The sequence below is a fragment of the Podarcis melisellensis genome, assembly GCF_964234715.1.
Source record: "Podarcis melisellensis genome assembly, chromosome: 12".
NCBI classification, from domain to species: domain Eukaryota; kingdom Metazoa; phylum Chordata; class Lepidosauria; order Squamata; family Lacertidae; genus Podarcis; species Podarcis melisellensis.
Genome location: NC_138544.1, coordinates 29454896 through 29468415, shown reverse-complemented (window position 1 = coordinate 29468415; position 13520 = coordinate 29454896). Strand labels below are relative to the sequence as shown.

The following is a 13520-nucleotide window of genomic DNA, read 5'->3' as shown; positions in this document are numbered from 1 at the left end:
CTTACTAAAAAGGTCAAAAATGATGGAGTAGCATTCTAATTTGTTAATTAATTGATAGTAAAATCAAATCAAATATTGAAAGGCCTGTTTAAAACACCATGAAAGACTGCTTTATAGCTACTCATTTTGATTTCTTTGATATAAAACTAGAAATCACCTTAAATGAGACAACCTTAACGTAGATTATGTCTCCAATTTTCTCTAATTCAAGTCTAAATTAGAGAAGACATTTTATGAATGTATGCTATGCTCAAAGCTAATTGAAAGCAATTATCAAAGTGGCATTTTGTCTGTGACTTTAAGATACATTGTAAGGTAATAAATGATTCTCATTATGTAATAAAAAGGTCACATCTTGCCTTTGGGCTAGTGACGCTAACAGTTTTTCAAAAGCTATCTGGGACATTTTCTTTAGTGAACTACGACTAATACAAGAACCATCACTTATTAAATATCAGTTGTCATCTGCACAGTATCCACATCACAAATGAGTATTTCTTTCAAAAAGAAACACCGCCTCATTAAAACTGGCAAAAAATATATCTCTTAAAGTGCATACCTGACATTTTCAAGCTAAAATGAATATCCTTCACTTGTCATTCACTAATAGTAATGTGTGTGGGGGGGGGGAGTATACTGAGAGGACAGGCTCATTAAAATAGGGAACAGCCCGCATCTTGGGGTGGAAATTTACTTTACAATCAAAAGAGACAGAAATGTAAAAAATTCAACAGGATAAGTGGGTTTTATTTAACTCTTCTAGAATCCTAGCTTACTCTTCCCTATGGTAACATATGTGAAATTGTATGCATAACTCTACCAGAATCGCTAAAATAAAAAAAGGCTCTAGGCAACATTCATTTGTAATTCCTGCAAATTCACCCAATTAGGCACCCTTTAGAGTACTAGTGGCTACATATTTCCTCACAATATACCAAGCAGAAAGCAGCCATCAAGGTACAGAACATAATGAATTTGCTATTAGAAACTGACACCGCCAGCTTCTGGAACCTTAGTGTATCAAAACTACTAGGTATATTAATAATTCTTTCCATACCAAGAATGAAAAAAGTAAAATAAAAATAAAACCAAACTTCTAGGCTGTTGTTCCAAGTTGTGAGCTGTTAAGAGATTTGTAACACCCTTAAACTGGAAATGGATTACCTGCCTATATAGCAACAAGAAACTCTAAGGAAAGTCAACAGTTCTTATCAGTACAGTCTAAAATAGAAGACTTTTATGCAACACATTTCAAAGCAGGAGCATTCCACACATTACATTCAACGAGTGTACAATTTGTGTACCTAATTAGTTGAGCTATACAAATCAACTTGCCTATCACCTGAGCATGGGAGCCACCCCACCCCAAGATCCTCAATCTCTCCAGGATTCAAGTACCAGTTGCTGACCTTCATTCAAACCATCACTGTGCTCAGATACCCTTCCAGAGCTTTCACAGCTTCTCCTGATTCAGATGTTATGGCAGGCATAGGCAAACTCGGCCCTCCAGATGTTTTGGGACTACAACTCCCATCATCCCTGACCTGTTAGCTAGGGATGATGGGAGTTGTGGTCCCAAAACATCTGGAGGGCCATGTTTGCCTATGCCAGTGTTATGAAAAAACAGAGCTGCATTATACCTGACCATTGGCCATGCTGGCTAGGACAGTTGATATCCAATAACATCTGGAAGGCTATAGATTCCCTACTCCTGTTTTAATACATTTGCACAGTAGTTGCTTCTGCCATTAAGCAGAGGTCCTGAGAGGAGCATAGTGGGAAGAGTCCTAATGAGGATCTGTGTCTGCTTTCAGAGCTTAGAAGAAAGAGGAGTAAAAAGCTGACGCTGCCAAAATTACTTTTTCTACCCGCTGTTAAACCCATGGAGATGAATTCTCCCAAGACAATGTTGAATCTAGGAGTTCCACGAAACACAAGAATGCACCAACAGCAGCATATTAAAGCTAATGCTAGAGGTCTTCTTTAAAGGAAGGTTTTGGACCAACATCCCTGTGGAAGGAGTCCCAGAAGCTTAGGCACAGCCAATGGAAAAGGCCTTCTCCCTGCTCTCAACCAAGTGATATTGCGATTGGATCACCTCCAGTCCTTCAGGTAACCGGGTCCTAAACAATTTAGGGTTTTAAAGCTCATCACCTTTAAAAGGTGAATTGGTCCCAGAAAAAAAATTGAAGCCCGCACAGCTTTAATATGCTTTTATATGTGGTTCCTATTAATAATCTGGCCACTGTATTCTGAACCAGCAGTTCCAGGAGTTTGGGATTAGTAGTAGACTTAAATATAGAATAAGTTTTCAAATCACATCAGCGTATCTTGCTTTGCACTCTGCATAACGTTGGTCTTGCCCTATGGACTGCCTCAATGGTTTTATATATATAAGTCTGTTCTCTTAAAACAATTTCTCAGCAATAGCATTGCACCCACTGAAATTAAATCTAATTAGTTTGGCATTAATTAAGCTCTAATAATATACTCTAGTATCACTCCTAAGTAGTGTGATCCGTTTCCCCTTCACACAGGTAAATTGGAAAACATGGTAGTGTCATCATAATTTTTAAACACACTGAGAAAATGACAGAGCTGCAAAATTAAAATAAATGATTAATGACATTTTTTTCATGTTTTATACTAATAGGTATTGCTGAGGTTTTAAATTAATAAAGCTGTCAACCTCAGGGCTGTTACAGGATCCAGCACAGAACCAAAATGGAAATTATGTATTCCACAGACACCTACAGATGACACTTTGGAATATTTTAAATTTTAATTAGTAGGTGCAATTGTTTCACCCCCTCCCCCCACCTTTAAACCACTACAAATTAATTGGCAATTAGTCACAACTAATTCTTTTCTTAACAATCCGAACGGGAGAGGTAGGTGCATTACATCTCAGCATAGTTGTCTAAGGTGCAGAAAGCACACATGCAGTAAATTGCATTGTCAATTATATGAAGGGGGAGGGGAGGAAGAACCTGTTGTGAAATTTAAAAAAAATTATGCATAGGTAAACAAAAATAATGTATGCACTGTGCGGTGTGGGACGACGACAACACAAAAATAATACCCAACCACATGAGCCCTCAAATGTATGCAGATTAGAGAAGTTCCTACCTAAAGAAGATAGACAAGTTTGAATATTAACAGGTGTTGGGCTGAAAAATGTCCTCTGGTTTCTCAGCAGTTTTTCTTCCTCTGTGAAACAAGCTTCCATTTTCGGCCTAATTCTCAGGGTACTGCAGAATTTCAGCCACTGGGAGATTTTGAGATTATTCTATGACTACAAAGCACCCAGGGTGGGTGGTGGGTGTGGGTGTGTTTTCTCCTTACAGGTAAACATTCCTCCAGTGCTTTCTGCAGCCTTCCTGGCTGCCCATTCTTCCTGACATGAAAAAGCCCCATGGGAGGAATTACCTCACAGAATCTTAGAGCTGGAAGGTACCCCAAGGGTCATCTAGTTGGTGTTGACCTTTAAAGCCCTAAACGGCTTTGGCCCAGTATACCTGAAGGAGCGTCTCCACCCCCATCATTCAGCCTGGACACTGAGGTCCAGCGCCAAGGGCCTTCTGGAGGTTCCCTCACTGCGAGAAGCAAAGCTACAGGAAACCAGGCAGAGGGCTTCTCGGTAGTGGCGCCCACCCTGTGGAACGCCCTCCCATCAGATGTCAAAGAAACAAACAACTACCTGACATTTAGAAGACATCTGAAGGCAGCCTTGTTCAGGGAAGTTTTTAATGTGTGACATTTTGATGTATTTTTGGACCCATGCTGGGTCTAAATAATCACAGCATCCTTTTCTAAATGCTCACAGACAGGCTGATGAATTATCTATTCTAGGATCTTCCCTGGTATCGACGTCAAGGTCACTGGTCGATAGTTACCCAGGTCTTCCTCCTCCCCCCCCTTTGAAGATGGGGACAACATTTGCCTGCCTCCAGTCTGTAGGAACCTCACCTGTTCCCCAAGTATTCTCAAAGATAATAGACAAAGATTCTGAAATTACATTTGCAAGTTCCTTTAGTACCCTTTGATGCAGCTCATCAGGGCCTGGAGATTTGAATTCCTTTAAAGTAGCTAGGTGTTCCTAGCTGCAGCTCCCTCCTTACATCATTTATTCTGTCATCATCAGGTTGGGCATCACTTTGCTTTTGGGTCAAGACAGGGGCAAAGTAAGTGTTGAGTAGTTCTGCCCTTTCTCTGTCACCCAATAGAATTTATCCATGTTCCCCATACTTGTTTGTTCTTCCTCTTATTTTTGACATAGCTGAAGTGACCTTTTAAAAATTGTTTTTAAGCTCTCTTGCAAGCCTGAGCTCATTCTGAGCTTTAGCCAGCCTGAGTCCCCCCCTGCCGTTGTTGGCTACTCATTTATACTCCTCCTTTGCGATTTCCCCTTTCTTCCATTTCTTATACATGGCCTTCTTAACTCTCAGCTCAACTGTCAGCTCCTTATGCAGCCACACACTGGTTTCCTTAGATGCCTCCCACTTTTCTTTCTTGTTGGTATTGTCTGCATTTGGGCCTTCGATATTTCTCCTTTTAGAAACTTCCATCCTTCTTGGGCTCCCTTCTCATTGAGTACGTATTTCTCCCTGGGCTTTGACTGAAGTGTGAGCATCCAGGAGGGCTGTAGAGTGCAGATGACTGGTGAGATGATTTGTTGAAGGAAAGGAGGTACCACATTTCCAAAAAGCTATTTAAGGAGGGTCGTGGCCGAAGCCAAAGCTTCCAAGCTGCCATATGACACCAATGAAACTTTCACCACAGTCAGGAGCACAAGACATTAAAATGAGGGTAGATGGGAGTCAAGAAGTATCCCCATCATATAACCAACCCCTCCAAATGGTTACCTACAATTTGCCATTGGTGAATGGGGTGAGGTATTCATTTTGGTCCACCTAAACCACATGATTTTTTTTCCAGGTGTGCTTCTAATATGTTTTAAGAATGCTCACCAGTGTAAGCGTTTTCTATATATACTCAGCGAGCTTCATCGCCTCCCAGGTGATTTCCAAGCACAGTTCAAAGTACTTAAAAATAAATAAAATTAAAGCCCTTAACACTATGGAAACAGGGTGCTAGAAGTATCCTCTGTGTCCAGGTGAAACCTAGTAGCTGAAATAGTCTTTATAAGCCCTTCTTTGTCTGCTCCTACCTGCAGAGATTAGGTGGGTGGCTAATGGAGAAAGGGCCTTTTCTGTGGTTGCACCCAACCAATGGAGCTCCCCCCCCCCAAGGGAAACAGTCCAATCGTTCTGGCATGATATAGGTGGAAAGACGACGGGAGAACCTCAGCGCAAAAAGGGGGGCATTCCCGGCTGTGAAACGCCTCAGGACCCGACCGAAACAGCACCAGGACACTCCAAAATTAAGATCTTAAAACGTAAGCTAAGCTTCCCAAGAATAGGTCTTGATTGCAGCTATAACAAAGGCGGCATTTTTTCATCTCCGCCAAGCTAAGCAGTTGGCTCCTTACCTCTCTCGCCCTGACCTAGCCACTGTGATCCACGCGACGGTCACCTCCAGACTGGATTATTGTAACTCGCTCTACGTGGGGCTGCCCTTGAGACTGACCCAGAAACTCCAGCGGGTGCAGAATGCCGCAGCGAGACTCCTTACGGGGTCTTCGCTTAGAGATCACATTCATCCGGTGCTATACCAGCTGCACTGGCTCCCGGTGGAGTACAGGATCAGGTTTAAGGTGCTGGTTTTAACCTTCAAAGCCCTATACGGCCTAGGGCCCTCGTACCTACGGGACCGCCTCTCCTGGTATGCCCCACAGAGGAACCTACGGTCTTCAAATAAAAACACCTTTAAGGTCCCAAGCCACAGAGAGGTTAGGCTGGCCTCAACTAGAGCCAGGGCTTTTTCGGCTGCGGCTCCAACCTGGTGGAACGCTCTGTCACAAGAGACAAGGGCCCTCCAGGACTTGACATCCTTCCGCAGGGCCTGCAAGACAGAGCTGTTCCACCTGGCCTTTGGCCAGGGCACAGCCTGACCCCCTCCTTTGGCAATCTTTACAAAACTTTAGTTTACGGTTGCCATCAATTCTGATTTTAATTCATTTTTATAATGTTTTATAATGTTGTACTGTTTTAATGTTGTTAGCCGCCCTGAGCCCGGCTTCGGCTGGGGAGGGCGGGATATAAATAAAACTTATTATTATTATTATTATTATTATTATTATCATCAGAATAAGCTAAGAATAAGAAAAGAGGGAAGCAAGAAATCATTGTTTATGCCAAAAAAGCAGAAGCACGAGGAAGGGAAAAGGAGATCCACCTCAGTGCAGCTTTTTAAAACTGTGGCTAAAGAACTCTATGAAAATAAATTAATAATAAAGAAATTAAAGCATACCAAACAGCTGAAGCATTGGCAAGAATAAAATATCAAACCAAGTAATTCTGTTATTAGCAATGTTGGCTGTGGTAATTTTAATGATGATGATGTTGATACAAAGAAGAAGTCAGGTATGGTATAATATGTGGAATAGCTATAAGGCTGTAATCCTGCATCTTGTTACCTGAAATAAGCCTCACTGAACTCAATGGGTCTGGCTTCCAAGTAGACATGTATATGATTACTCTGTGAGGTATCTAAACCATTTCCCCCATTTCTTCCCAAGTAAGCACACTAAGAAAGAGAAGCATCTCCTCCCATTTTCCTCTGCGCTATAATTAAATTTCCTCAATTATTTAATTGGTGCCTGTTGAAGTCTTTCCAGTGCTTTGAATGGGTCTGCATAAAATCAATAAAAAGGTTGATGGGCCAGAAATATTCAACTTATTTGAACATATTCTCGTTAGAAAGAGCAAAACCAAAAACATATGTATAGTGAGTTCATACATAAGGAAGTAATGCATATATGGGTGGGTGTGGGGGGAGAGAGGGAGCGAGGAAGGGAGATATATTATACTGAAATCTGTGTGTAAGACTGCAGGATCGCATCCAAGCTCTTTAATGAAATAATCTAGGGTTGGTTACACTACAAGACTGAGGAAATAATGCAATACTTCATTTTGTACAATATTACAGACTGTCATCGTGATACTTATATTTTTATGTTTTATTACATATACTGATCAAGACACACTTACTGTACAAGGTGTTTGCATCCATGGCTCCCCATCAATCTGCATAGGCAGAGACTTGCTAGTCCTAGAGCAAAACAGTTACAGGAAGTACAGTGTCTTAAGATAATACAGTGTGTGTTCTAAACAGACAGCATGTCCCCATATTCCACCCAGAGGCACTCTAAGGTGTGTATGTGGCATGGGGCAAATTGGCCATCTCATTGTTTCAACAGGTCTCCATACTGTAAGCTGGCACATCCTTGAAAGCATTCCAGAAGTGAGCTAAAAACATAAGTTGGGCTCACAACTTCCAGACATGATGAGATAATCATCTGACCCACTTTGCTACTTAAGCTGATTTTACTATATCAAAAGTGAGTCAGAATGGCCTGGGTGTCGTACAAGAAAAACCCAAATCAAATTAAGACTGCTGAAATTGTGGATGGAAATTCATGACATACTTCATGCAGTAAAACATGGACAATAACAATTTATTATGTATCCTAAATTATGACTAGTAGATTATTGACCTAGGAGGATATCCAAGTAGTTGATATTTTATTATGATTTATGTCCAAATACTTGCTAGTTCCCCCAAATGCAAAGCTCCAAATGTTAATAACATCATAATGGAGAAAACTGGGCACCAGGAATGTTTTTGCTACTGATATTTTGGGGCTCTTAGAAAAACCTGCTTAAAGGAGGAGGAGGAGGAGGAAGAGGAGGAGGAGGAGGGGGAACCTATTCTTTTTTGTCTCTCCTCTCACACCCACCCCCCCTTTTTATTTGCTGTTTCCTCCACTCCTAATCAGATGGGCATTCAAGCCCCATGAAGCATGCTCAGTCCTCATTGGGTTCATTCCCTATACTGTATACTGACATATACATTTGTTTATACTTGTACAAAATGTGGGTCCTCGCCCAAGGCTGTTGATACCTCCATTCCTGTGCATGGATGGGGCCATTTTATCTATATAAGGATATAAGGAGAATGTGTTTGCTAAGATTAAACAATGGCACAGAAGCAAAATACAGTGTTTAGTCCACTGGAAAAGTACGGTAAATGCAAATGGTCTGAGAAATGGTTTTATACCACCAGAGTTTCTGAAGACTTATGCTAGGTAGTGGTCTGAATATCCTCCCTGCCATGTTCCAAGTGACAATCTAGACAGGACAATTATGCAAGGATGGAGTGAAGGAACTGTGCTTCCAATATATAAGAAAAGTGAGAAGACTGACCTAACGAATTATAGGCTGATCTGTTTGTTGTCAGGAGTGAGCAAATTATTATTATGCTAAAAATGAAGGATTTGGCTGAGCAGACAAGAATACTGGCCCAGAAGCAAATAGGGTTTCCAAAAGGGAAATCCAACCATTGCTTCCTAATTATCAGCGGTGAATGGAATGATGTCCATTCACAGCCATTTTGCATTAAGCCATGCCCTGCGCCCCATAGTAGCTACTTATGACTAGTGCCCCCATCAAAATGTGTCCACTGGTCCCAAAAAGTTGGTGATCCCTGCTTTAATATTGTTCCGTCCAACCAGTAAATTCACAACCCTACTTTTGCAGAGGAAAATGTAGTTCCTACCTGATGATAACAGATGAGCATTGAGCAAGACGTCTCCCAGCACTTTTCAGCCCAGTGTATATTTGACCCATCTCCATGGCTCCCTCCAGACCAACCACTTCCACCAGCTGATCACTCAGATCTGAAAACAAAAGCACAACACTTAGAACAGAGGAAGAAGCCATGGAAGATAACCATCGCTGCTGCCCAGAACAGCAGCTTCTCGTCTCGTTCTTCCCCTCTCACCAGCGATCCCTAAAAACGTGCAATTGAAAACATTGTTTTGTATTACTAATGTTGCAGGAAAGAGAGAATGTTTCTAGGTTTTGGAGACTGTATGTTGTTTTGTAATCTCATGCTCAGGCCCCTGCATTGAGTAAAAGTTCTTACACACTCTCAAGCTCTTTAATATATGTAAAACTAAAATTATTAATGTATTTATGCACTATCCACAAGATAATGGCTCCCTGTTCTTATAAATCTCCCCCAAAACATGGTGGGCTACTGGCTCCATGTTCTTACAGCCTGCTCTGCAAAGAAAACTCTCCTGCCCTTCCCCCCTCTGTGATGGAAACAGCTGTGTTCACATTGTTCTGCAGAGTTGTCAATTGCATGCTTAAAAAATAATTAAAAAGGTAACGGTGCTATTTTTCATTTTTTGTTAAAAAGCAACTATGAAAGACAGGATCATTATTTTTGCTAAGTGGAGACACGAGCTTGTGACAATATCAGATCTTAATAACTTCTTGCCACAATTTTATGCCACATTGTTTCTCAATAAGACCAGGGTGGAAGAACGATCCATTGTCACATGTGTGATTTCTTTTATTAGAAATATTTTGTCTTGGAACATTGAAACATGTCAACTGAAAGGGAAAACCCCAGAAAAACTAAAGCCGAAAGCAGCTTTTAGAAAAGCTATTTCCACCGATCATAAGAAACCATAAGAGAGAGAAAATATGTTCAGACTTTTCAAAATAGGAGTAAAGTTTAAATATTAATACAATACCCTAGGCTTGGAAACTGCCTGAAGTGGAAGTAAGAGAAAAACAGTCATTTTTCTCTTTTCTGTCTTAATGTCAGTTTTCCAATGAGGATCTGAAGTCAGAATAAACCACAGTTTCAGATTCTGGTTAGTAAACTGACATTAAACCACAGTTCCTCATTTGAAATGTAATGCAATTGTGGTTTAAACCAGGTGTGGAGAATCTTTGGCCCTCCTGACATTGTTGAACTACAACTCCCATCAGTGCCTGCAAGCACGACCAATGGCCAGGAATGATAAGAGTTGAAGTTCATCCACATCTAGAGGGCTCAAAGTTCTCAACACCTGCTTCAAAGAGACCAAGATTAAAGTGCCGAATTTGCAAGATATGGGGTGGCAGAGACTGTAGGCCTGCAATTTATTGTTGCATTAATACATTATGGTTTATTAAAGCACAATTGCTACATCCAAAATGGGCCCAAAATGTTGATGCATTGGATGACGAAGGCACTAGCTTCTGGGAACTCATGCAAGCTTGCAGCCTTTTCCATGAAAAGAGTGGATGATGAGCCCAACATTAGGCTGGTAACGGCAAAAAAGGTAAAGGATCCCTGGACGGTTAAGTCCAGTCAAAGGCGACTATGGAGTTGCAGCGCTCATCTCACTTTCAGGCCGAGGGAGCCAGCGTTTGTCCACAGACAGCTTTCCAGGTCATGTGGCCAGCATAACTAAACCACTACTAGCACAATGGAACACTTTGACGGAAACCAGAGTGCATGGAAATGCCATGGAATGATCACAGTACACTATAATGTGCCTCACTGCACTCCATTTTCTGTATGTGGAGGAAGTAGAATGTGGTCTTACGGTCCAGTCCTATGCATGTTTGCTCAAAAGCAAGTCCCACTGAATTCTGTGGGATTAGCTCCCAAGTATGCATAGTATTGCAGCTTTACATTGCAATGTCAAATGCGTTTATTCTGGATGAAGTCCCACTGAGTGCAAGTGGACTTACGAATGCAGTCTGACAGTATGATCATTTAAGGTGCTCTTTGTCTATTTTGGTAACTAACACACACACACACACACACAGAGAGAGAGAGAGAGAGAGAGAGAGAGAGAGAGATGCTCTCACTGAATTTGAAAAGTATTAACTTTTTCTTTTTTAAAAAGCAAGTAGACATCATTGATTACTCAAATTTGTTGCCAGGAACAGATGGACAAGGAGCAGGAACATTTTACTTCAGTTCTAGATGCCTAAATACCCCTGCTTCATAGATTAGTTGTTAATATCAATTTTAATGGGAAATGTTATTTCCAGGAATAATAGAACAAACATCAACCACAAATGTGTCACACAAGTGCGAATTTGGGGTTACTACACTTAGTCAAGTACATATATAAGTCATACAAACGTATGATATGTAAATACTAATATACTTTCTTATATCTTTAAAGATCTATGCTAGTTCAGTGGCAGTATTTCTCTTCCTCCAACCCTGCAATGCTAGTGGGATCTGGTTAAAGTTCACTGTGTGACTGATGAATGGAAATCAGTAGACCCAAGGAACTTGGAATTTCTTCTGAACAAGCACTATCCACTCTTTAATGAGGTCATTAATACATATCTATTTAGGACAGCAATGGAAGAACTTACCAAAAGTGCAAATTAAATATGCCTTGAACCTTCTCAGGACCAAGTTGTGCACATAGAAACAGAGTTCTATGTGCTAATTGCACCCATAATTTATTCCCATATGCAGTCCTCAATGGCTCTGTTCCTCACTCTTCCCAAGTGCATTTGCCTAGCATCCTTGAACTATGATGTTCAAGGTCACTTGCCTTGATGGAGAGAAGTGTGGGTAGGCAAAACCTCTGACTTTTATGCAGCTGAAATACAGCCTACTGTACAAAAGTAAGAATCACAGTCATTGTTCCATGCACTTATGCCTCTAGCCCTGCCCAACACTGGCACACACACAAACACTCCTTGGCAAGAAGGTTGCCCATTAAGAAATGTAGCTTTTGGGCCAAAAAAGGTTCCCCAATCCTGGTTTAGACTATAAACTTCCCTGTCTTAAGAGAGTGGGGCAAGATTAGGCAATATAATCAGTTCCAGAAAAGGAGGGAGAGACTGATATATACAGATAAATGGGTGGTGTGTTTAGAGGGTCATAACCTTCCCCAAAACTATTGCATATCTTCTTTTTGCTGGGATTTTAAAAAAGGTATTTTCATTTTTAAAAACGTAAAAGACAAAATAAGCAGAGAGCAAAACATAGCACAACGTACTCCTACAATGTATGCCCACACTCCATTGTTAGTGTAAGTCCAGAGGCAATGGCTCAATACAGACACCCACTGAGTATTATCTTATGATGGCCTTGCATCCTTGAGAGCCTGTTGGCTTTACGCTGAACTTTGCCCACGACATGAAGACTTTCACTTGTTTTCTGTGCGAATGACCTATCAGACTGTGTGGGAATGTTTGCACAGCACCATGCCGCTTCTGCCCTCTTCCACAAACCAAACTACTTCACGCCTCTCTTCAGATTAGCACCGTTGGTAAACAAAGCTAGCTCTCATGAGTGACTGCTGATGTCAGCAGCATGCCAATGGCATGTGGAGAGGGGCATCTGACCCTTTGCCCTCGTTCCCAAAGTGTGGGGATGGGGTGGATTGGGCGGGAGAGAGGATGAAGTCACCAGGGAGATTTCCCTTCCATTTTCTCCCATCAGGCTGTCTGAACAATTAAAGCGACAATGTGAAATCTAAGCAATGCTGTGTTTGTGAATGCTTGTTCCCTTATTGCAGTGCCTAAACCAAGATGATGACAATATAGTGAGGAGCCTCGAGAGCTTTTGAGAAGTCTGTGCTACAAGGCAATACCAGGCCATTGCCTCGAACACTACATTTCAACATTTCCCGGTGAATATAAATCAAGGGACATAAACAAGAGCTGGGGTGGAAAGGAACCCAGTAGTGTTATGATTAGAAGTGGTGATTTACACATGGAGGATTGTTCCCCTATAATAAAGCTGTTTTGTAAATATCCAATTTATCTTGGCCATATATAAACACTTGCAGACCTGGCAAGAGATTGAAAGTCTCTATTAGAATTTGGGGTTACTGCACTTAGTCAAGTACATTTACATAAAAAACATCAACGGTTGGTGGTAAATCTCTCCCTGTTGGCAGTTTGTCTTTAGAGAGATGAGGATAGAAGGCTTCCTAAATGTAATTAAAGCATGGTAATCATCACACTGGGGAGAAAAAGTTTGGGTTCTAGCTAAAATATAGCATGGGCTTTTGAGATCTGGCTTACTGCCAGAGCCCTTGGAAATGTGCTGAGTTGAAGGCTCTCCTATTCACCAGTGTCTGCTTTGAGTGCTGCATTAAAAAGAAAGAAAGAAAGAAAGAAAGAAAGAAACCCAAAAGCAGCCCAACCAAAACAACACAGTTTTGCAATATGCAGGAAGGTAGAGACGTTTTCATACACAGAGACAGGAACTGCTGCTGCAGCGAGTGCCAAAGGCATGCTTAACGTCAAAGGTTTGTATGCTTTAAGATGAACTATTGCTAACTGTAACAAAATGTCTCAATGCTTGGATATAAAAATAAATGACCAAATGATGTTGCATTGTCAGCGGTCCAATTTCAGAAAGGAAAGTTTTCAGGTCATTTTGCAGGCACTTACACAGTATCTGGTGTAAACGGAGCTGTTTTCCACGCTCACCCCAAAATAAGGTGAAGGTTGAGTTTGCCACTTGATGACTGCATGACTTGATGCCTACAGAGTTGCTACAGTCACTTGACATTGCCTCATCCTCACTGGTGCACAACACTGTGGGCGGTTCATATGGTGAGCCAAGAGACA

General features: G+C 41.3%; 1 protein-coding gene and 1 long non-coding RNA gene across 8 annotated transcripts in view; one reads left to right on the top strand and one right to left on the bottom strand.

The window, feature by feature from the left end:
- Positions 1-13520, bottom strand: part of DGKB (diacylglycerol kinase beta) — a 269619-nt gene that overhangs the window by 2775 nt on the left and 253324 nt on the right. For all 6 annotated transcript variants that reach the window (XM_081883233.1, XM_081883235.1, XM_081883232.1 and 3 more), the window contains 2 exons: positions 8680-8800; positions 7113-7173 (listed from right to left, as the gene is read on the bottom strand). In XM_081883233.1, the coding sequence (XP_081739359.1) occupies positions 7113-7173; positions 8680-8800 (182 nt within the window). The remainder of the gene's footprint in view (positions 1-7112; positions 7174-8679; positions 8801-13520) is intronic.
- LOC309353886 overlaps positions 1-13520 on the top strand; it is a 93687-nt gene that overhangs the window by 53072 nt on the left and 27095 nt on the right. The window lies entirely within an intron of this gene.